The sequence below is a fragment of the Miscanthus floridulus genome, chromosome 5, assembly GCF_019320115.1.
Source record: "Miscanthus floridulus cultivar M001 chromosome 5, ASM1932011v1, whole genome shotgun sequence".
NCBI lineage: Eukaryota > Viridiplantae > Streptophyta > Magnoliopsida > Poales > Poaceae > Miscanthus > Miscanthus floridulus.
In genome coordinates this window covers 90,021,465-90,046,500 of record NC_089584.1, presented here as the reverse complement: position 1 = coordinate 90,046,500, position 25,036 = coordinate 90,021,465, and the positions used below count along the sequence as shown (strand labels likewise).

Below are 25,036 nucleotides of genomic sequence, written 5' to 3'. Positions count from 1 at the left end.
GACTATCTTGTTCTTGAGGGGAAGGATCCCTATTTCCTATCCAGTATGTATTCAGAAATTCCCTAAAAAGCAAGAGACAAGGGGGTTGGATAGATAGACGATAGTGACGGCGTATGTAACAAGCTCATTGAGAACTTACTGCACGTAAGGGTTCACTTCGTCAAGGTTCAACAACACATACAACATGATAGTGCGCCACTCATCATTCCGCAAGGTCTTGGTGCTCGAAGCGCTTGCCCTACCAAGTTGACCTTTGAAAAGGCTGAGATTTGATGACCTCTCATCGGTGTTGTAACGAGGGATTGGATTGTGCACGCAGGGAAGGCTATCCTTATAGTATGATGTTGTGAAGTTTGACACCTCCTCAAGAATGAATGCCTCTGCCATGGATACCTCAATTCTAGCTTTATTTCTACACTTTTTCCAAAGAACCTTTAGACATCTCTCGATTGGATAGCACCAACGGGCTTGCACGGGCCCCCCCATTCGTGCCTCATGAGGCAGGTGCAAAATCAGATGCTGCATTGAGAGGAAGAAGCCGGGTGGGAAGATCTTCTCCATCTTACAGAGCAACACAGGTGCCACTTTCTCTAAGTCATCAATCATGGCCCGAGATAGCTCCTTGGCACAAAGCTGGCAGAAGAAATAGCTCAACTCTGCCAGGACGCGCCACACATGCTTGGGGATGAAACCTCTGGTCATCGCTGGAAGGAGCCGCTCAATCCATATGTGGAAGTCATGACTCTTCACCCCTAACACTCGGCAAGTGGACACGTTCACTCCCCTCCTCAGATTCGCCGCATACCCATCAAGGAACATTAACGACTGAACCCACTAACATACTTCCCTCCTTTGGTCCTTCTTCAAAACGAAATCGACCAAAGTCCTTTTCCATTTCTTGCCAGGCGTGGGAGTCTTCATCACTTGCTTTGGTCTATCGCATAGTGCTGCCAAGTCCACTCTTGCCTTAACATTGTCCTTTGACTTTTCTGTGTCCATGAGTGTTCCCCAAAGCGCCTCAGTGATATTCTTCTCTATGTGCATTAAATCAATGTTGTGTGGAAGAAGAAGATCATTGAAATAGGGAAGCCTAGTCAAGCCTGATTTATGAGTCCACATGTGGTACTGACCATATCCATCAAAATGACCTTTCTCTTTATCAACTTTGAGAGCCTCTATCTCAGCATGGATCTTGGCAGCTGTCATCATCTGAGGTGCAGGATCGGTGACTTCAACACCTTTCGTGAAGTTCTTGATGTCTTGTCTGAATGGATGGTCAAGGGGGAGGAACTGACGATGTTGGTCGAATGAAGAAAACTTGCCACCACTCTTCAGCCAAGTGAACCTCACACCTGCCTTGCATATTGGGCATGGGAACTTCCCGTGAACACACCACCCGTAGAATAGGCCATACGCCAGGAAGTCATGCAGGGAGTAGTGGTACCACACATGCATTGTGAAGTTTCTCTTTGTAGCTCGGTCGTATGTCAGTACCCCCCTTTTCCCAAGCATCGATCAAATCATCGAACACAGGCTCCATGAACCCACCCATATTGTTCCCCGGATGTCCAGGAATTATCAGCGACAAAAATACGTTCTTGGGTTGAAAGATGACACCGGGGGGGGGGGGGGAGATTCTGGGGTATCACGAACATGGGCGAACAAGTGTATGGGGCCGCGGACAATCCATACGGGTTGAACCCATCTGTTGCCAATGCTACACATACATTGCGAGCCTCCTCAGCTTTAACACGATGTATGCCATCGAAATGGGTCCAGGCGTCGAAATCCGATGGGTGTACCATCTTGTCTGGATTGTACCTTTTGCCATTTTTGTGCCATGTTATCTGTTTCGCGGACTCCTCTATCATGTATACCTGTTGGATCCTCGGTATGAAAGGAAGGTACCGTAGGACCTTCGTAGGGATACTCAGCTGTTCCTTCTTGCCATCACTAGTGTCGACCTCCAGGTACCTAGAGGATTTGCACTTTGGACAGTGTGTTGCTCCCTCGTGATCTTTCCTAAAAAGGACGCATCCATTCGGACAAGCATGGATCTGCTCATACGGCATCTTAAGTGCACGAAGAAGTTTCTGTGACTCGTACAAGTTCTTCGGCAGGATGTGATCCTTCGGAAGCAGGGATCCAAAAACTGCCAACATACCATCGAAGTTGTCCCGACTCATGCTAAACTGCGACTTCGACCCCATGATGCGTCCAATTGCATCCAGCTGTGATACCATTGTCTTTTCGTGCAAGGGCTTCTGCACTGAAGACAGCATATCATAGAATGCCTTTGCGCTTTCCTCTGGCTTCTCCTCCAATCCTTCACCGAACGGTGCCTGCTGAATGTCATCCATCCAATTTGCTACCCCGCCATCTCCATCATAATCCTCGAGACGCTGTCTCACCACCTCCTCTCTAATACGATCGGCTTCACCATGGTGGATCCAGTGGGTATAGTTTGCTGTGAATCCATACTTGATAAGATCTTCCCCCACGAGCCTCTTAATTTTTCTTTTCTTGTTGCCACATCTGCTGCATGGACACGGCATCCGGGCTGACCCTTTAGCAGCCTCACCAAATGCATGCTCCAGGAAAGCATTGGTCTTGGTCATCCATTCTGGGGTCATACTTGCGTGGCCCGTGTACATCCACTCACGGTTATCCATCCTCTGGCACATGCATATGTAAGCGAGTAATAAAAACTGTAGGTAAATCCACAAGGCGTTCCTACTATACATCTAATAGGTGAAGGATAGGTCCTAATCCCACCCGAGGATGCATAGATGAGGTTGGCTTCCATGGTCCGCTCCTATCCAAGACAGAATTTCGGCAGCACCTCCCCGCTGTTCTCCCGATACACGTCCTGGCAGGGAGATTGTGTATCAGGAGAACAACGAGGAGGTGGTGCCGAAACTATATCTCGGACAGGAGCGGGCCACGGAAACCAACCCATCTATGCATCCGCGGGCTGTCCAAAAAATGTGGACAATTCGAAATAGGTACGGAATTTGGTATGCAAAGATCTGCATACCAACGACCGTATCTCTTTCGGACGGGAGACGCCTAACTAGGGTTACACGAGATACAAGTATGGAAGATGGGTTATACCTAGGGTGTCGGTGAGGTCAGGCTAGTGGGGCGGTGGCGAGTTGCTGCAGTGGCGAGGCGACGCGGTGCAGGCAGAACCGCAACGCCGACGAAGACGATCAGGGTCGCCGAGTGCCTCCCAACGGTCCTCGTCCTGCAAAGAAAAGGCAAATGGTTAGACTCCATTGAAAATTTCGGTAGCACCTCCCCTGCACGGAGAGGTTCCCAAAACCTGCAGAAAACATTGGCACGAAGACCAACAACCACATGTATACCAAACATAGGCACGAAGGCCATCAACCACATACATACAACAATAACTACTACTAACTCTAAAACTATGAACAACAACTACAACTACTACTGTCACTACGACTTACTAACTAATACTAACACTACTAATTAACTATTACTACTAACACTACTACTTACTAACTAATACTAACATTAGGGCATAGCTTGCCAGCGAGAATGCGAAGACCGAGGGCCGGCGACGACAACAGGGACGACCGCTACGGCATGAGGATCGACGAACCGAGGCGGCACCTTTCTTCTCCTCTCTTCTCCTCTTCTCCCCTTCTCCTTCTCTCCTCCCCTCCTCCTCTCTTCTCCCCTGCCTCCTTCTCCTCCCTTCTCCTTCCTCTCCTCCTCCCCTTCTTCTCCTTCCTCCTTTCCTTCCTTCTCTTCCTCCTACCTCCTCCTCCTTCCTACTGTGGGCACGCGGGCGCGGCGGGTGTGGGGCCGGAGGCGCGCGGGCCGGGGAGCCGGCGGGGTGGGCGTGTGGGGAGCCGGCGGCGGCGGCGCAGCAGCTACGGCGCGGCGACGGGGCGGGCGCGTGCGCGCGTGTGTGCGTGTGTGGTGTGTGCGTGGTGTGTGTGCGTGTGTCCGGTTTTTTTTATATTTCAAACCTCTTGCCGAGTGCCAGATTCGGGGCACTCGGCAAAGAAAGTATTTTGCCGAGTGCCCCCAATCTGGCACTCGGCGAAATAAAAAATTAAAAAAAAATCCTGTCCTGGCTTTGCTGAGTGCCTAGGGCTAGCACTCAGCAAAATATTCACTTTGCCGAGTGCCAAACCTTGGCACTCGGCAAAATATTTTTTTTTTGTTTTTTGCCACCAACTTTTTTTCTTAGATTTGTATTTGTACCATGAACAACATGTTCAAATTTGGCACAATTTCATTGCTGTTTGCTATATTTCTTCACTTTATTTCGTTTTCTTGCAATTTTTCGGAAAATTTAGGTTTGAACTGCAGGTGCATCAAATAATAGTTTTGATCCATTCCAAAAATGTTATTCTTGTTTGTTAGTGTCACTTTATGCTAAATCTAGGAACTGTCTCCAAATTTCGATCAACGTGCTCACGGGGCAACATCGCGAACTTGTGTGCAGTGGTTATTTAATTCTATAAAATTCAAACGAATCCCGAAAATCATGAAACTTGGCGAGATGTCGTGATATCACATGTGATGATGTCCTGGTTTGTGAACACCATACGTGATGACGTCCTCCAAACGTTTTCAAATTTTACCACCGCATATGCATGTGATATCACGACATCTCGCCAAGTTTTATGATTTTCGGGATTCGTTTGAATTTTATAGAATTAAATAACCACTCGCACGCAAGTTCGCGATGTTGCCCCGTGAGCACGTTGATCGAAATTTGGAGACAGTTCCTAGATTTAGCATAAAGTGACACTAACAAACAAGAATAACATTTTTGGAATGGATCAAAACTATTATTCGATGCACCTGCAGTTCAAACCTACATTTTCCGGAAAATTGCAAGAAAACGAAATAAAGTGAAGAAATATAGCAAACAGCAATGAAATTGTGCCAAATTTGAACATGTTGTTCATGGTACAAATACAAATCTAAGAAAAAAAGTTGGTGGCAAAAAACAAAACAAAAAATTTATTTTGCTGAGTGCCAAGGTTTGGCACTCGGCAAAGCCAATATTTTGTCGAGTGCTAACCTTAGGCACTCGGCAAAGCCAATATTTTGTCGAGTGCCAAATAGAAGGCACTCGGCAAAGAGGACGGCGTTGGGTACCGTTATCCCCGGGCGCCTCTTTGCCAAGTGCCCAACTTTGCCGAGTGTCTGGCACTGGACAAAGTTTGGCTTTGTCGAGTGCCTTATTTTGCCGAGTGCCAGACACTCGGCAAAGCCCTATTTGCCAAGTGCCAAGTTTCGCCGAGTGCGGCACTCGGCAAAGGTGGCCTTTGCCGAGTGCCCGATATTTGGCACTCGGCAAAGATTTGAGCACTGGGCAAAGTCCCGGTTTCCTGTAGTGGAAGTGCCGATAGATAATTTGTGGGTTATTTTTAGCGACTGATCATCCATAGATAAATATTTTTTTGGCGACTCACATCTAGACACTAATATGGTGTTGTGGTGTAGTGTTACGGTTTGAAAATATCAAAGTCGTCATGAGTAAGTGCTAGTCAACCTTATTGCATTTGGGATGCCATTATTATCATTATCATAAGAGCATAGGTGTACCTCGTGCTTTTGACACAAAATTCACAAAGAAATTTGGACTGTCAAGAATGAAAGTAGTTGTGCTTAATCCTGATCCCATCCCGGACCTAGTGGATGTAGTTATTGGGGATTTTGTTTATGAGCTAGAATTTCGTGTTGAGAAAGATATGCCCAGTGGTGAGCCAGAGGTAATTGATATGGACACCAACATGGATGAAGATAAACCTACAGAGGATAAGGAGGCTGAAAACATGGATGAAGATGGAAAAAAGTTTGAGGATCCATCGACTGATCAGGCACCTGGTCAGCTGCCAGCTGGTCCAGATGCGTCAGGTGGACAGCACGAGGTGCCCACGATGCTGTCCAGCAAGACATAGAGGGTGACGCCGGTTCTAATTCAGTAGTAGTGAAGTCCAATAAGAAACCAATGGTAGTACTTACTCTAAGTGGGGTGACATCAGATGGGTCCGCACAATGGAAGGCTGATCTGATTCCTACCCAGATTAACTCTGGCCTGCTCAGTAAGACTCGGTGGGACAGTTTCACCAGTGAGAGCTAGTAAAAGGAATGCGACAACTTCGGAGCAAGACTCGTTGGAGAAGGCAACGAAGTTGAAAGCTCGCAGAAATTTAGATTCATCTTTAGGCAAAGGTAAAGGATCTCAACCCCTCTCTTTTAATATTCTTGATGACTCTGATTTTTTAGCTAGAACTAATTCGTTAGGGGTTATTCTTGGTAATAATGAGCAAGAAGTCTCGTATTCTTTAAATACTTTTAGAGATTTAGAATTTCATAGACTGAATGAGGTTGACCAGTTAATTGCTGGTAACACAAGTAACTTGGATTTAGAAGCTTTGAATTTTATCTGTTCTGAAATCTCTGAAGGCCTAGGTGATGGGGGCTGTGACCCGTTGTGTCTACAGACCCCTGTATCACTAAAAACAAAGGCACGCTCTAAGAATAGGAAAAAAGTTAAAAAGCAGTCTAGATGAAAGGAATTTTTTGGAATTGCAACGGTTTTGCTGATACTAAGAAGTACAGATTTTTATCTGACCTAACAAAAGAAAAGAACTTATATTTTATTGCCTTATCGAAACCGGTAGAGCTAGTTTCCTGCAATCCACTTTGAATAATATTTGCACTGGTAGAGATTTTCTTTGGCATTGCATGGATCCACAGGGTCGGTCTGGTGGCATGCTTGTAGGAATAAACCTGGTAATTTTCGATATTGGTGAAATTGAGGAAGGAGACTTTTTTATTGGTTTCAAGTTGCGACACAAGGAGGATGATTTTAAGTTTAACTTGATTTCAGTTTATGGGCCAGCTCAATTGGATCAGAAATCAAATTTCTTGTCTGAACTAGTGCGAATATGTTCAAAAGAAACCTTACCTATTGTTATAGGTGGCGATTTAACATTATTCGTAGACCTGACGAGAAAAATAATGACATTTATAATGATAGATGGCCTTTTCTGTTTAATGCGGTAATTGATACACTGAACCTCAGAGAAATAAAAATGTCAGGTAGAAAGTTTACTTGGGCTAATCATCTACAAAATCAGACTTTCGAAAAATTAGATAGAATTCTGGTTTGTACAGATTTTGAGTCCAAATACCCGCATACCACTGTACATGCATTGTGTAGAGAGACATTTGATCACACTCCGCTGTTATAGAGCACAAATAATCCATCTTCGTCTTACCAGCCCCAATTTGAATTTGAATTAGGATGGTTGCTGAGGGACGGATTCTGTGACATGGTATGAGATGTGCGACACAGTGTGCTTGTTGAAGGCACTCCTTTAGAGAGGTGGCAAGCTAAGATCAGAAGGTTACGCCAATACCTCAGAGGGTGGGCTAAAAATGTAAGTGGTGCTTATAAGAAAGAAAAACAGATATTACTAAATAAACTCGACGAGTTGGATAAAAAGGCAGAAATTTCTCTGCTTGAGGAAACAGAAATAAATTTAAAACATGTTTTAAATGAAAGGCTAGCTAAATTACTTCGATAGGAGGAACTTAAATAGTACCAAAGGGCTAACGTGAAACATTTGCGGGAGGGAGATGCAAATACAAAATACTATCATCTGTTGGCAAATGGTAGACATCGAAAAACTTGCATTTTCTAGTTGGAAGATGGGAATAATATAATCAGTGGTGATGCTCAACTCAAAAAGCATATTACCAACTCTTATAAGAATATGTTTGGCCCATCTGAAATTTCTCCTATATTCCTTGATGAGTTACAAATTGAGGACATTCCTCAGGTCTCTGTACTGGAAAATGAGCACTTGATAGATGATTTTTCGGAATCTGAGGTGAGGCCCGTGCGTTGCTACGGGATAACTAACAATTTATACTAAAAACACACGGATCGCATGATAAGATAATAATATTGTAAAAATTAAATACCAACATTAAAGTGGCATTTAATCCAAATGGCAAAGTTTATGAATTTAACACAGTTACGGAGTGCGCGGCGTCGTAGGCTCACAAACTCTACTTTATAGACCTTTCTGTGATGCGGCTAAGATAATGTTTTATATTGGCAGGAAGAAATCTACGATATCCATTTCTTTCATTGTAATCCATTTATCTAGACAATGTTTGAGGTGAGGGCACGGTTATAGTTTTTAGTAGCTTTACGATATTGTCCGAAGCTATGAGATGATTGATGTCTTGCAATGATCCTTCTAGAGATTGGGTCGAATCCAACCTAGAGCCTCGGAACCCTGCATCTTTTCCTGGACGGGCTTCACTTCGGATGCGCCGGTAGCAATATCAACGATCTCCATTCGATGGACCAAGTCGTATGGATCCCCATACAATGGCTTAGACATGTAGATTTTGTTCTCCTTGTACTTGGATACACTTGTTCCACTGAAGCTTTCATTGAAATGTTTAGACACGAACAGTGTCTGATCACCGATGTCCCTCACCCTGGACCACTCTGGCGTACGGTCGTGGAGGTTGCACTTGTAGATCGCGCTGCTGTAGGTGAAGCTTTGTATCTCGTGGAACGTGCTCACCATGGCACCCACAATGTGCAGCTCACCATTTGATTCTAGGTAGCTGCGGTGGCAGAGCCCCGCAGGTGGCGACAACGATGGCTATATGTCCAGATTGTATTCCTAGGCCACCTTGAATTTTTGGTTGGCACAAAATTTCCCATTTAACTAATCTATATTTGCGTTTCTGTTGGTCATTCTGCCAATAGAATCTCGATCTGAAATAGTCCATTTTTTTAGCACTCCTCTTGGGAGTTCGAAAAACGACATCATGAACATCGGTAGACTAGAGAGTACCGAGTTTATTAAAACTAAACGGCCTCCTGTCGAAAGCATTTTTCCTTTCCACCCATTGAGCCTCTTTTCAATTATGTTCTCAATTATTTGCCAGTCTTTATTGCTTAGTTTTCTAGTGTGCATAGGTATGCCAAGATAACGAAAGGGGTATTTCCCAATATGACAAGCAAACAGCTGCGAATAAAACACCTCATGCTCTTTTGCTTTACCAAAACAAAAGATTTCACTTTTGTGAAAGTTTATTTTAAGCCCCGATAGTTGCTCGAAGGTACTAAGTACCAGTTTCATATTTACTGCCTTCTCAACATCATGGCTCCTAAAAATCACCGTGTCATCCACGTACTGGAGAATAGACAGGCAATCTTGAATAAGATGAGGAATAACCCCTTCTACCTGACCTGCTTCCTTTGCTCTAGCAATTAGTATGGCCAGCATGTCCGCCACTAAATTAAATAGTATCGGCGACATTGGGTCACCCTACCATAAGCCTTTTTTGTTTGGAAGTAGGATCCTAGTTGGTCATTAACCTTAATATTAACATTTCTGCCTTGCGTAAACTGCTCAACCCAGGTGTACCACTTTTGTGAAAACCCTTTCATCCTTAGAGTTTGTTGTAGGAAGCTCCATTTAACCTTATCATATGCCTTTTCAAAATCAATTTTAAAAATAACCCGATCCTGTTTTGTTGAATGTAGCTCATGTATCGTCCCGTGGAGGATTACCGCGCCCTCCATAATATTTCTACCTGGAAGAAAGGCTGTTTGGGTTGGTCTAATGATCTTTTGGGCGACAGTGGTTAGTCTGTTGGTTGCAACTTTTGTGAAGATCTTGAAAGAGACATTCAACAAACAGATTGGTCTGTATTGCTGAATCACTTTCATGTCCTTTTTTTGGTAATAAGGTTATGGTTCCAAAGTTTAAGATTTGCAAAGGCAAATTTTCCTCATGAAATTCCTTGAACAGAGCCATCAGATCAACTTTTATTATATTCTAGAAGACCTGATAAAACTCTGGTGAAAAGCCATCCGGGCCAGATGCCTTGTTGTGTTCCATTTAGAAAATCGCACACAGTCACGGAGAGCGCGGCGTCGCAGGCTCACAAACTCTACTGTATTGACTTTTTCGTGATATGGCTGAGATAATATTTTATATTAGCAGAAAGAATTCTCCGATATCTATTTCTTTCATGCGCCAATAAATCCATGAATAAGTTCCGCTGCATCTCCATATAATTCTGTACACACAGGTTCGAGTATATATGTAAATATTAGTACCTGTCACATGAATAATACTGCGTGTCTTAAAAAATCTCTCATAACATTTTAAAACAAAGTATGTTATACTCACCGTATAAATATATATGGCTTTAGGACTATTCCACACAGACATATATTATAGAATAAGGTATCCACTTGAGTGTCTGTTCCAAGATGTTGAATTAGGTGTTGTAATTCTTAATTTCGACACATTTTTCAGGTCAAGGCAACCAATGGTGACACCTTTCTTAGTGGTGCATAATTTTATGGTGCACCTCTTGACTATCTGAGTAAGGACAAGTTAACACTGCAAAGGCTCAGAAAAGCTGCTGAGAAGGCCAAGGTTGAGTTTTCCTCCACTATGCATACTAAAACCTATGTCCCTTTTTATCATTGCCGATGCTTTTGATGCAAAGCAATTCAATATTACCATGATTAGATATAAGTTTGAGTCTCTTGTGAGCAATCTCATAGAGGGACTCTCATTCTTTATGTGATCTGCCTCAAGAATATTGGCAGGAGGATAGACCCATGTTGGATTGTCGTACCAAAAAGTGTCCACGTTTTGTCCACGATTTATTTTCCATGAATACATGCGAGTACTATGATAACACTAACTACACCAAATGAAAGATTAGAGAGAATTTGCATTGCCTTCAGTAGGATTTATTTATTAAGTTCTTTGAACTCTATAGGTAGTTTTGAAATATCTGTTTGCATGTCTTACCTCGTATCCTAATTCAAAATTTTGTAGTTTAATTAGAATATTTATGTGATTGTATATATATAATATTTAATACAAGAATAATCTATGCATGATCTTATTGAAAGATTTCTGCAGTGTAAAGACATCTTCGTTTTTCATGCATGCCTGTGCAAACGCTACGGTAAAAACAAAAGGACAATATATCAATTAAAAATAAAAACAAAACTCATGCTCAAAGTCAAAGAGATAAATTATGGATGCTTGAATTTTGTCATCCATTATCTACTGGCGTGCCTATAAAATAGACTGAATAAATAATTAAACATAGATAGAAAACTAAATTAATGAAAGGATCATTGCAAGGCATCAATCATCTCATAGCTTCGGACAATATCGCAAAGCTACTAAAAACTATAACCGTACCCTCACCTCAAATATTGTCCAGATAAATGGATTACAATGAAAGAAATGGATATCGGAGATTTCTTCCTGCCAATATAAAACATTATCTTAGCCGCATCACGGAAAGGTCTATAAAGTAGAGTTTGTAAGCCTACGATGCCGCGCACTCCGTGACTATGTTAAATTCATAAACTTTGCTTTTTGGATTAAATGTCACTTTAACGTTGGTATTTAATTTTTATAATATTTGTTATCTTATCGTGCGATCCGTGTGTTTTTAGTGTAAATTGTTAGTTATCCCGTAGCAACGCACAGGCACGCTACCTAGTATAAATATAAAGAATGAAAAAGACGACAAGAAAGATTGGCATTAACACCTACAGCAGCGCGATCTACAAGTGCAACCTCCACGACCGTACGTTGAAGTGGTCCAGGGTGAGGGACATCGGTGATCAGACATTGTTCGTGTCTAAACATTTCAATGAAACCTTCAGTGGAACAAGTGTATCCAAGTACAAGGAGAACAAAATCTACATGTCTGAGCCATTGTTTGGGGATCCATACGACTTGGTCCATCGACTGGAGATCGTTGATATTACTACCGGCACATCCGAAGTGAAGCTCGTCCAGGAAAAGATACAGGGTTTCGAGGCTCTAGGTTGGATTTGACCCAATCTCTAAAAGGTCTAGAGTTTGTGAGCCTACGACGCTGCACATTCTGTGACTGTGTTAAATTCATAAACTTTGTTTTTTGGATTAAGCAATAAAGACTAGCAAATAATTGAGAACATAATTGAAAAGAGGCTCAGTGGGGGGGAAAGGAAAAATGCTTTCGATAGGAGGCCATTTAGTTTTAATAAACTCGGTAATCTCTAGTCTACCGATGTTCATGATGTCGTTTTTCGAACTCCCAAGAGGAGTGCTAAAAAATTGACTGTTTTAGATCGAGATTCTATTGGCAGAATGACTAACAGAAACACAAATATAGATTAGTCAAATGGGAAATTTTGTGCAAACCGAAAATTCAAGGTGGCCTAGGAATACAATCTGGACATACAAAACAAATGTTTGTTGAGTAAATATCTTTTTAAATTGTTAAATGAAGATGGCATGTGGCAGAAACTTTTGAGGAATAAATATATCAAAGATAAGACTGTAGGGAGTTGCATCAAAAAAACAACAGACTCCTATTTTTGAAAAAGCTTGATGAATGTCAAAGACACTTTTATGGGTTTTGGTTCTTTCAAGGTGAAAGACAGAACGCAAACCCGGTTCTAGGTAGACACTTGGTTGGGTAACCAGCCACTAAAGGACAAATTCCCCGCGTTGTTCAATATTGTGAGAAGAATACAAGATTCTGTGGCAAAAGTACTTAGCTCCACCCCACTGAACATTTCTTTTCATCGGAATTTAATGGGTTCGAACCTAAGGGATTGGCATAGAATCGTTGCCTCTTTACATGATGTGAACCTATCGGGGGATAGTGATGCTTTTGTTTGGGCTCTACATTCATCAAGAATTTTTTCTGTCAAATCTATGTATGCTGCGTTGGTTAACAATGGGGTTAGAGTGTCACAGGACATATGGAAAATTAAAATTCCTACAAGAATAAAAATATTTTTGTGGTACCTAAAAAAATGTGTGACTTTAACTAAAGACAACCTTGCTCGATGAAATTGGAATGGTAATATTAGGTGTAGCTTATGTCACTCACCAGAAAGTATTCAACACCTTTTTTTGATTGTTTCTATGCCAAATTCTTGTGGCGTGCTATACATTTAATGTTTGGGATGTCGCCTCCCTAGAGCATAGATGAGTTGTTTAACAGGTGGTCCAAGACGGGTGGTAACAAACATAATTCATTGTTGTTGACTGCAGCATTAGCTTTGTGTTGGGCAGTTTGGATAACGAGAAACAAGGTGGTTTTTGACAAATGTAGATCAAAATCTTTTTTGTAGGTTCTTTTCAGGGGAACCCACTAGCTCCGCCAATGGGTAAGACTGCAGCGGTGTGATGATCGATAGGACCAGCTAATCCTAGTAAGGCATCATCTAGAGACGTCGGCCTTGCATTTTTTTTGGTTCCAAAGGGTGGTTGTCAAATAGGTCTATTGGTCTCGTTTAGTTAAAATTTTTACTTTGTTCATTTGTGTGGGTGGCTATAAGATGAAGTTCTTTACAGCTCGTGTTGGTAGATGAAGCCGGGTATAAACTATCCTTTATTAAAAAAAGAGAGCATACATAGCACTTGTTTAAGGGGATGGAGGAGGATGGTTGATTCCCGGTGGTACATGTGCGCATGTATCGAGAGCATGTGCACCTCTTCAACACAAAATGATGTTCTGTATAGTGCTGCTCTTCTTTGTTTGTATATATACTAGGTAGCGTGTCCGTGCGTTGCTACGAGATAACTAACGATTTATACTAAAAACAAATGGATCGCATAATAAGATAACAATACTATTAAATTAAATACCAACATTAAAGTGACATTTAATCCAAAAAGAAAAGTTCATGAATTTAACACAGTCACGGAGTGTGCGGCGTCGTAGGCTCACAAACTCTAGAGCTTCCAGAGATTGGGTTGAATCCAACCTAGAGCCTCGGAACCCTGCATCTTTTCTTGGACGGGCTTCACTTCGGATGCGCCGGTAGCAAAATCAATGATCTCCAGTCAATGGACCAAGTCATATGGATCCCCATACAATGGCTCAGACATGTAGATTTTGTTCTCCTTGTACTTGGATACACTTGTTCCACTGAAGCTTTCATTGAAATGTTTAGACACGAACAGTGTCTGATCACCGATGTCCCTCACCCTAGACCACTCCGACGTACGGTCATAGAGGTTGCACTTGTAGATCGTACTGCTGTAGGTGAAGCTCTGTGTCTTGTGGAACATGCTCACCATGGCACCCACAATGTGCAGCTCACCGTTTGATTCTAGGTAGCTACGGTGGCAGAGCCCCGCATGTGGTGACAGCGATGGCAGTAGCGTTGTGGTTTGAGTAGCGCCGGCGGCGTTGCTGCTACAGACGAAGATTTCTCCAGTGCATTCAATCGCCAAGAACTTGTCTTGGCAGTAGATGATGGACCCCACGGAGAACTCCAGTTTGGTTTCGAGCAGCATCCATGCCCTGTCGACTCCAACCCGGCAGAACGCGACCTCCGTGGAGCACCCAAGCATGGCCATGGCCACGCACTCGCGGCCAGCGGCGTCAGGCGGCACCGAGAGCATGATCTCATGGAAGAACACGTCCCTCATGTCTTCTAGCTTGATGGTTCTGCCTACGGCATCTGCGTCCCCATAGCCGTTGGTGGGATGGAGGACCCACCAGCCGTGGACCTTAGTGAAAGGACCTAGGATGCCCCTAGAGGGGGGGTGAATAGGCGTTTCTAAAAATTAACACCTTTAAATACGAAAACAATTAGTAAAGAGAGTTTCCAAAATGGAAACTCTAAATTAAGTGTAGTACCACCCCTCACAAGTTAGCCAGAGAGTAAACAAGGTATAAAGAATATATATAGAAGTTATAACCCTTGCAATACAAAGTTAGAACAGAGAATAAATATATTCAGCACATGTAGGAAATACCAGACGTGTCCGGTAGGTATACCGGACGTGTCAGGTATGCACGGTTTCTGCAGAGCAGCCCCAAACTTGCCCCTTTCGATTTCTATCTTCAAACCAAACTACAGGCACTTACTAGAGATGACAATATACACAGAGAGCCTGCACAAAAGTTGGAACAACACAAATATCAAATGAAATGCGAATTGAGACACGATATTTGTTTTACCGAAGTTCGGACTCGTTTGAGTCCTACTCTTCATTGAGGGGGCTACGGACAACCCAATGAAGGTCAGCCCTAGAGGGTACCACAAAGGTCACCCTAGCCAGAGTCTTTTCCAACTCCTTTTCCTCCTTCCACTAGTTGATTCCGAGGCGGTGGAATCGACTGTTACAAACTTTCCGAGGCACATCACAATCTCTCAGGTGCTCTCTGGCGACGCCTAACCATCTAGGACCGAAGAGTCCAAGAGTAACAAATGCAAATCACAAGATTGACAATATGCGCAAGTGCTCAAGTGGTGGCTTGCTCTCTTTTTCAAATTCTCTCTTAACCCACAAATGGATTTTGTGATTTGGATCACACACTCACTAATAGAGGGTTTAGGAGAGTTGGCAAGGCTCAAAAACGTGTATGTGTATCAATAGAATCAACAGCCTCCAAACGTGGAGGCTTGGGGGTATTTATAGCCCCCTTGGAAAAACTAGCCATTTTATAGCCGTTGCCACACGTCCGGTATGACTTACACTATGCCAACGATAACTGAGTTACAGTAACGTTGTGAGGCGTCAGAACTCCCGATGAATGCCGGAACTTCCGACCATCGGAACTCCTGACTTACGTCGGAACTCCTGACCCTCAACACATTTGAAAACTAAGGTAACTGGGTTAAAGTATGTGAGGTGTCGGAACTCCTGACTCGTGCTGGAACTTCCGACCATCGGAACTCTCGACTCATGTCGAAACTCCCGACCCTCAAGGCATTTGAAAACTAGCCGTTGGCTTCTGGCCGTCCACGTCCAGTATGACCACCATAGTGAATTCTCTAAGCTAATTAGGCATGAGATGTCAGAACTCCCGACCATTGCTGGAACTCCGGACCATTGGAACTTTCGACTCACGTCGGAACTCCCGATGAACCAACCCGACATCAACAATATTGTCATTGCTGGGCAAATACCAGACACGTCCGGTATCAGACCAGCAAAAATCAGTTAGCTCTTTTGTCTCTCAAACACTCTAAAAACTTACATGGGTTAGCTTGAGCACTTATAAAACATTATCTATCAACATGACGCATCCCTCTTAATAGTACGGCATTCCTATTAACTCAAATTTAAAAGTATAACATATTTAAACCTTTTGAGTTGATCTCTTTCAACCGAAGCCATGTATTCCACTCTTCATCAAGTGAGGGTGCCAACATGTTGATATTGATCTTTTCACTTGAGCATAGCCATCTTGAGCACGTGACTTGATTCCATTCATCAAATTTGAATAATCCCAAATGTATCAAGTCACTTCTATCAAACACTCCAATAGTGATTTGATCCTCCACATAGACATGACCATCATAGCTTGATTAGTACCTCAACTAAATGCAAGTACTTCCTTCTTCACCCTAGCTAGGTTCTTCAGCCACCAAGCCGTCGCTTGCCCTTCACCCTTGCTTAGTACATCGAAGCCTTTACTTGCTATCTTCACCATCTCAAGCCATCAAAGTCACATCTTGTGTTGAATCATCCATTCACTTGTATTGTTATATTTTTCATTTCAATTTAGCAAGCTTCAAATATGAGACCATTCCATATGCAATCCCTCATGTCTCATTAATTAATTCTTATGAGCTTGCTTTCACATAGTACATGAAAATCCTACAATAAATAAGCCTTTATATGAATTCCATTTGCATTGTTGTCTTCTGCTTGAACTAGATTGTTTATACAACAACACATCATCTTGGCTTTTATTAAGTACCTATGAGATAACCTATTTTCTATCCACACTTTACAAACAGGTTAGACCTTTAATCACGATGTCATTCAATCATCCAAAACCCACTAAAGGGCTAGATGCACTTTCAATATCCCCCTTTTTGGTGATTGATGACAACTTGATTAAAGCTTATAAAAGAATATAAACATTTAAACTTTTGGGTTCAATGATTTATGAGAGGCTCCCCCTTAATATGTGCTTATGATTAGAATCCACAAAATGACCTCAAATGTCAATTGCACATACTAAAACATATAGGAGACTCCCCCTAAATCATTGCATCTGTGGGGTGCATGTGTGTGACAAAGTAAAATCATGATGCATATGACAAGATATATCACACAAGAATAAATATAAAGACATCACATCAAATATTTTCATTCTAGCATGCATAGTCCTTATGAAAATAAATATAGCACATGTATGTCACACATAGCACTCATTACACATTTTCTCAAGTCCACAAGCCACTAATAATATAAATAAAGATCATGTCTCAAGAGATACATAGATAAAGCATAAGTGAGTCTTATCTCTCACAGGATACAATCTAGCTCAAAAGATTACATTAATGAAGCTCAAGAAACTAAAGCCTGTAGTACATATCTTCAGGTACAAATATAAGCAAATGAAACTATCCTAAAGCTTTAATCAGTCTCTGTCCCCCTTTATCATCTATCACCACAAAGGTCCAACAATGACATACTAAGGACAAAGGGGTTGCAAGCTGTCTCTAACAGCTGTGATCACTCATCAACATCTTTATCTCTACCAGTATCCTCATCATCTGAGCATGTAGCACCGGTTGGACGAGAACCACCCGCACCAGATGGGTCATAGAAACTACCCATGAGGTCACTCCACCAGTCTGAAGCATACTCGTCTACAGCATAGGGACATGGCTGAGAGTGAGTAGGTGTCGATGAAATATGGTCGGCAGTCTACCTAGGGGTATGCCCAAGGTAGTAGATTGTCGGCAGACAGATGCGCAAGCCACAAACAAGATGGTGACGCAAGACAGACATGAGGTTTTATCTAGGTTCGGCCGCCAAGAAGGCGTAATACCTATGTCCTACATCTGATTTGTATTGCTGTATGTCAATGAGAGATGTTTTTAGAGGGGTCCCCTGCCCGCCTTATATAGTCCGAGAGGCAGGGTTACAGATCTGGAAACTAATCCTAGCCAGTTACAATTGCCATATGTGGCCGGATAAGGATTCCTATTCTAACCGACTAGGATCTTGATTGATCGCCAAATCCATCTTGACTCCTTGCGCAGGACTCCGATCAGGTTAACTGGGCCGCACGTCGTCTTTTGGTGGACCGGACCCACTGATCCGGGCCGGCCCAAGCATAGCCATAAGGGTATAGGGGTTAATACCCCCACAGCTAGTCCCCGAGCACCATGCATTATGCTGTGACACGCCATTTAACCTTCTCCGACAAACAAGGCTTGAGTCCTTGACGTTTCTGTCCACCGTTGTCGCCAGAGAAGTAGGTTGCCCAAATAATATATGGTGCTCTTAAGAAAAAAGAAAAAGATTTCCGTCCTGGGAAGTGTGCCCACTTGTATTTCTGAACAGAAATGTAAGTGCGTCTTGGAGCGTAGCGTCCTTCATCATCAGAGGCGTAGGGGTCGAAAAACAAACACATTCACCACAAGGTGAAGTGTGCCCACTTAGTCCCCGAGTCTGGTAGTAGGTGACGCAGGCATGTGGTTCCAAGGTCTAAAAAGAATTCCCAGTTAAGTTGAGAATCCAATCGTCGTATAGGCAATACGAGATGCACCGGCAGGTGCATCATACCGATGTAGTCCCCGAGCTTGCTAGAAGGCGAAGTATGTGCCTTGTAGCAAGGTCTAAATAAATGCCTCTCAACTGTATGTGAGTACAAATCACATGTAGCCAAGAAGAACGATCTCCGAGCAGTGGTCGGGACAGTCCCCGAGCACATAAGTTGTCAGAGCAGTCCTCGAGCACGGCAGTGGTCGGAGCAATCCCCGAGCATGGTAGTGGTCTGGGCAGTCCACGAGCACGGCAGTGGTCTAGGCAGTCCACGAGCACGGCAGTGGTCTGGGCAGTCCCCGAGCACGGTAGTGGTCTGGGCAGTCCCCGAGCATTGTAGTAGTCTGATCTATCCTTGAGCACAAAACATGTAGCGAAAAATACAAACGCCACTTATAATATTATTTGGTGTATTTATTTATCTCCTTTCTCTGTCAAGTCTAGTCTGATACGTCTGGTCAAAAAAGCAGACAGGTATAGTACGTCACTCTGTCTTCTTGCTCTTTTCTGGCAAACAGTCGCTTGGCACCTGTATGAAGGTGCGTCAGTGTGGGCCCCCTTACACTATCAACGAAGAGGCGCGTACACTGGTAACGATGGGAGCGTGTTTATTGGCGTAGATCTTGAGGTTGTGTGAATAGCCGTCTACGGCGCGTGCACACGTCTCCCAAGAATCTCAGGCAGACAAAATGACGGAGCTCTTTGTTATTTATAATATAGATCTAGTAAGTTACTTTTACCGATCCCCATTGTCATTCACCGCCGCAACCTTCTTCTTCCTCTTACCGAACCCTATTCCTCCGAAAATCATCACCAATCCCCTCGCCACTGCATCCACCCCCTTAGTAAGGACAGACTAATGGCGAAGAGAGACGCCCAGAAGAAAGGCGGAGTCATGGCGAAGGAGTGGTGGAAGTCGCGGAGCAATGAGCAGACCATCGAAGACCTCGTCGCCATGGGAGTGCTCCACAACAAGGCACTCGCGGGATGGCGTGCGCCGGAAGGAGAAAGCTTCCCTGATCCACAACCAAGTGAGATTGTGGTTTTCAAGGATTTCTTCAAGCGGGGTTTTGGGGTTCTAGTGCACCCTTTCCTTCAGGGTCTGTGCTTGTATTACGAGATTGGGATTTGCAATCTGCATCCCAACTCGATTCTTCTTGTCTCCACCTTCATCCATCTCTGTGAGGCCTATGGTGGCTTCCAGCCCCATTTCGACCTCTTTCGCCACCTGTTCTGTCTACGGAAGAAAGGGAGCGGTGGCTCGAAGATAGCCAGAGGCGTCTACCTCAATCTGCGCGATGGCATGAAAGCCCAATACTTGCACTGCCCCTAGAACACCTCACTGGATGAGTGGTACAAGAAGTGGTTCTACATTCATGAAGAGCCGAACACAATCACCCTGTGTGACGTGGGGCTAATTCCGGAGAAGAAGAACAGCTGGTCGGAGAAGCTCGAGAACTTGGAGCAGATCGCAGAACTGCTCGGGATGATCCCATGGGGAAGGCTAGATGGCCCAAGCATGGTCGGGAACTTCATCAGCAGAAGGATCCAGCCCTGCCAGAAGAGGGTACATCCTGGCTTTGAGTACCAGGGAAGCGCAGATCCAATAAGGACCAGGAAAGAGGTGCTCGACAAGATAGAAATCAAGGCCAGGATTGGGGAGTTATTCAACCTGGCCGATCCCAATTATGTCCAGTTAAACGACATCGAGCACGCCTTCAAGCTGGCCCGACCTCCCCCAAAGGTAAATGATACTTCTTTGTACCTGTAGAATCATGTTGTAACAAGAAATTGACTATTGTCTCCTCTATGTTTCTTAGAGTAATGGTCATGACCAGGCAGCAGTGTTTGTGTCTCCACCCCCTAGTGTGGATTGGCCACAAATTGCCGACCCAGCCACCTAGACCAGTGCCAGGACCGAAGACGTCCACTGGGCGGCACTCGAGGTTGTGGAGGACGCATCGACCAGAGCTGCTGGCAAGCGGCCGGCTGCCAACAAACGGCGCCAAGCCATCTTCCCCCTTTCAGACGATGAAGTAGAGGATGCCGACATCTTCTAGCTCGTCCCTCGAAAGAGGAGGAGACAAATGGTGTCAATGCAGTAGGGTGGCTCCTCTATGCCAGCAGTCATCGCATCGCCGACCACTACAGCACAGAGGACAAGCGAGGGAAATGTCAAGCATCAAACCCCGGCGCCTGTACCGGTGGTGGAAAAAGATCCAGTGGAACTTGCCGAGCATGCAGAGCAGGGGCGGTCGAAGAGACACTCTTTTGCCACATCATTCCACGCTTCTAAGCTATAAGTATCTGTAACTTTGATGTAAGCTTATAATTTGTATTGAATACTATTGTCTTATGAACTTTTCTCTAATATATTAGGTCGGCGTCCACCGAAAATCCCGACCAGCTAGCCGGGTGCAGCACGACATCGCCAGCAATGGTGGAAAAAACTGCCCAGCAGCCAGCCATGGAGGAACCTGTAGAAGGAACTCCACCGGAACCTCAGTAGGCGAGCGGCCCGACGACAGTCCCCGAGCAGCTGGTCGAGAAGATAGCCGAGCTAAGTACATGTGTTCCAAGCACTAACCCTGCTGAGGTGGATACCTTGGCACCAAGGGAACCGGATCAACCCAAAGAGCAGCAGCCGGAGGTGGCACAGAGCACCCTTGCCGATGCAACGGCTCATGGGAAAGCCATGGTGGTCGCAGAGACTGCCGACTCCAGACCAGCACCCCCCCCTGAACAGGAGGCTGAAGAGGACGAAGTAGAAGAGGTCCTGGGCCGTCCCCAAGATAAGCGACAACATGTATATGTGTCGCGCTAGCGGAACGACGAGTGGGTTATGCACGAAGAAATCCCAGAGGTCGAAGAGACCCTAAAAGTTGAACGAGCGGCAAAGCGTCTGGTGACAGAAGTCCAGGTATGTTTGGTTTGACCACATGACCCTGTTATGTAGTCGAACTATCTGACTTAGCCTGTCTATATGCAGGACTTGATGAAGATCGCAAAGTACCGAAAGAGGTGCTTCGACCAGATTGAGGGGATCACGGCGAACAATAAAGAACTGGCGGTTGAGGTGGAATGCTTGCGCCGCCAACTTGAAGCCACCGACCAGCAGAGGACAGAGCGAGAGGCACAGAACCAAAACCTGGTCGACCAGCTCAATAACAAAGAGCGGGAGAAAACAAGTAAGTTTTTATCTTATCATAGCAAGTGCAGGATTTGTGCTGTTGCATTGTTGGCAGTAACAGTTGTAATGCAGGTTTAGAAGCTGAAGTGTCCCGCCTCCAAGAGGAGAATAGCCGTGTGACCGTAGAGTGTGGTCGCCTGAAGGAGGACAATGAGAAACTGGCGCACGACCAGTCTGAACTTCGGGACCGCACAACCAAGATGAAGGAGGAACTGAAAAGTAAGTATTCCAGACCACCTTTCTCATTCTGTTGCCCGCCTTGTCTTGTCGTGCCATAACATTTGATGTCTTGTACGGTGTTTAGTTTTAAAAGTTAATGCCAAGAGGCATCTGGAGGCCATGGTCAAAGAGCGTGATGGCTGGAAAGCACGATGCCTCGAGGCCGCTAAGGAGCGGGACACGTGGAAGAACCGGTGCCAAGAAGTGGCAACTGGCATTGTGCCCGTCCTCGACCTTATCGACCTGACGCTCACAAAGGAAGAGCCAAGGACGCCCTAGCTCGGACTAGTCGAGAGATGCAGACAAGCGTGGGGATGGTTCCAAGAGTTTGTGAAGGAGGCGGGTGAGTACACAGGTGCCCATGTACTAAGCATGGTGCATGCCCACTACCCCCTGATCGATCTCAAGCGCCTGGAGGCTGGGTACCCGAAGGAGGTAGACCCAGACAAGGCGGAGGAGCTTTGGACGGCCCAGCTGGACTTGTCGTCAAAGATAATTGGTGACATTAACCTGTGTGGAGGTGGGATAGCACCTGTACAGGGTACGCCATCGACAAGTCAGCTGGAAATGCCATCAGTTGCAAGCCAACCAATGAAGCCTGCGGTCTCGACCAGCCAGGCATCGGCAGGGCCATCCCCTTCAGCTCGACTAGCACAAGAGTCCCTGAGACTCGAGTAGGATGTCGGAATCGGCGAGCAGTAAGTGCCACGCGCCCCGACCAGCCAATGTAATTGGCTTAGAGCTATAGAAGGAGGACATAGTTGTGTTATTGTAAACTTGAGCCTCTTCAGGCAAGCTTGTAATAACGTAACTGTATATTATTATAAGCTTGTTTGCTTTGTATAAAACGTATTTAAGCTTGAAACTTTATGTTGGTGTAACTAAGTGAGAACATGTTAACGTTCTGTTTAGTTGTACCATTTTGCTCGACACATCATCCTGAAAAGTTTGTGCGGCCCTAGTTTGCCATGTGGTCGGAGTGTGAGGTACAGTGACCTATGCACACGTAGACGCGGACAAGTCAAACCAAGGGAGACCTGCCGATCACCCATAATGTAGAGAGCGGATCCCATGCACGTGTTGGGAGGAACCAGAGACAGGGCCTGCTCCAAAAACCGTAGAAGGAGTGGTGGTCGGCTTTTACTGGCTAAGTTAGAATAACCATAAAATTCGAAGTGACACATTAGAGTGGTCGGAGAAATCATAATTGCTTTATTGAAGTAAATCAAAAGTACAAGAGGAGTACATATCTCAGTAGTTAAGCATAGAAACGTCTAAGCTTGTCGATGTGCCACGAGTTTGGTACGTCCGTACCGTCTAGGTGAGCTAACCAGTAAGACATTGGTCGTGTGACTTCCTTGATCATGAAGGGTCCCTCCCATGGGGTTGCGAGTTTGTGGACACCAGCCTGGTTTGTCTTCCACTTCAGGACTAAGTCCCCGACCATGAAGAACCACTCTTTAACATTCTCTTCTGCACTGTTCACTTCTAGCTCCCGTACTTCATTGACCTTGCCTTCGTCGAAGTTCTCTACCCGTGCTGATCGGAAAGCTATATCTGGTGGGAGGACTGCCTCAGCGCCGTAAACCATAAAGTATGGTAAGACGCTAGTGCTACGACTAGGCTACGTTCTGAGGCCCCAGACCACAGCTGGTAACTCTTTGAGCCATCTTCCAAGAGCTTTGTCGTTTTCTCTATACATCCTCTTCTTTCATGCATCCAAGATCATGCCATTTGCCTGCTCGACTTGTCCATTAGCTCTAGGGTGCGCCACCGAGACGTATTTTACTACTATGCTCCTTTCATTGCAGAAGTCCCAAAAAGCGTTCCCGATGAACTGAGTACCCAGATCAGTGATGATGCTGTTGGGTATACCAAAACGGTGGATGACCTAGTCGAGGAACGTGACAGCCTTCTCTGAGGATGCCTGTACCAAAGGCATGTATTCTATCCACTTAGAAAATTTGTCGATCAGCACAAAGACGCGTGTAAATTTCCCAGGAGCCGGCTTGAAGGGCCCGATCATATCCAGTCCCCAGCATGCGAAGGGCCAGGAGGCTGGTATTGTCTGGATCTCATGTGCTGGTACGTGGATTCTCTTGGCAAAGAACTAATAACCCTCACAGTGGCGAACTAGCTTCTCTACGTCGGCTACTACTGACGGCCAATAGAACCCTGCTCGGAAAGCCTTGCCGACCAATGTTCTTGAGGCCGCGTGGTTGCCGCAGGAGCCAGAGTGGATTTGGTCCAGGAGGTGTTCGCCTTCTTCCTGGGTTATACACTTCATCAAGATTTCCTCCTTTGCGTTCTTGCGCCATAACTTGCCATTGATGAGCAGATACTGCTTACTACGACATATCAGGCGCTCGTTTTCTGTCCGATCAGTATAACCGCTGCCATCTGTTAAGTACTTGATGAAAGGTATTCTCCAGTCGGGCTCATGAGTGGTCGGAGGCGGCTCGATGGTGCTCGACGCTGGAACCATAGCCACCTATTGCTGGTCTGGAGGCTTGCCTGCCGTGGAATCTTCCTCTTCGATGGAAGGCGTGAGCAGGTCTTGGACGAATACGCCATGTGGGATTTTGGCTTGGGATGATCCTAACTTTGATAGTGCATCCGCTGCTTGATTCTTGTCCCGGACCACGTGCATGTACTCGATGCCATAGAACCTACCTTCCAGCTTTCTGATCAATTTGCAGTATGCGTCCATCTTCTCGCTGGTTGTGTCCCAGTCCTTGTTGAGTTGGTTGATGACCAGAGTAGAGACTCCATAGATGTAGAGACGTTTAACGCCAAGCTCAACCGCAATGCGCAAACCATGTAGGCATGCTTCGTACTCGGCGGCATTATTAGATGCTGGGAAATAAATCCTAAGGACGTAACGGAGCTGCTCCTTGGACGGTGACATAAAAAGGATTCCTGCTCCCACACTGTCGATGTTGAGAGAGCCGTCGAAGTACATTGTCCAATACTCGTCGGTTCTGGTAGAGGCAGGCGTGCTTAAGTCTGTCCACTCGACGATGAAATCGACAAG

The 25,036-nt window shown here is 44.9% G+C and overlaps 1 protein-coding gene across 1 annotated transcript; it reads right to left on the bottom strand.

Moving 5' to 3' along the window:
• Positions 1-1,958: 1,958 nt before the first annotated feature.
• On the bottom strand, positions 1,959-2,672 carry LOC136455634 (uncharacterized; the record flags this gene model as incomplete). Its single annotated transcript, XM_066455568.1, has 1 exon — positions 1,959-2,672. A coding segment is annotated over exon 1 (714 nt), but the record flags the coding sequence as incomplete, so codon positions are not given.
• Positions 2,673-25,036: the final 22,364 nt, after the last annotated feature.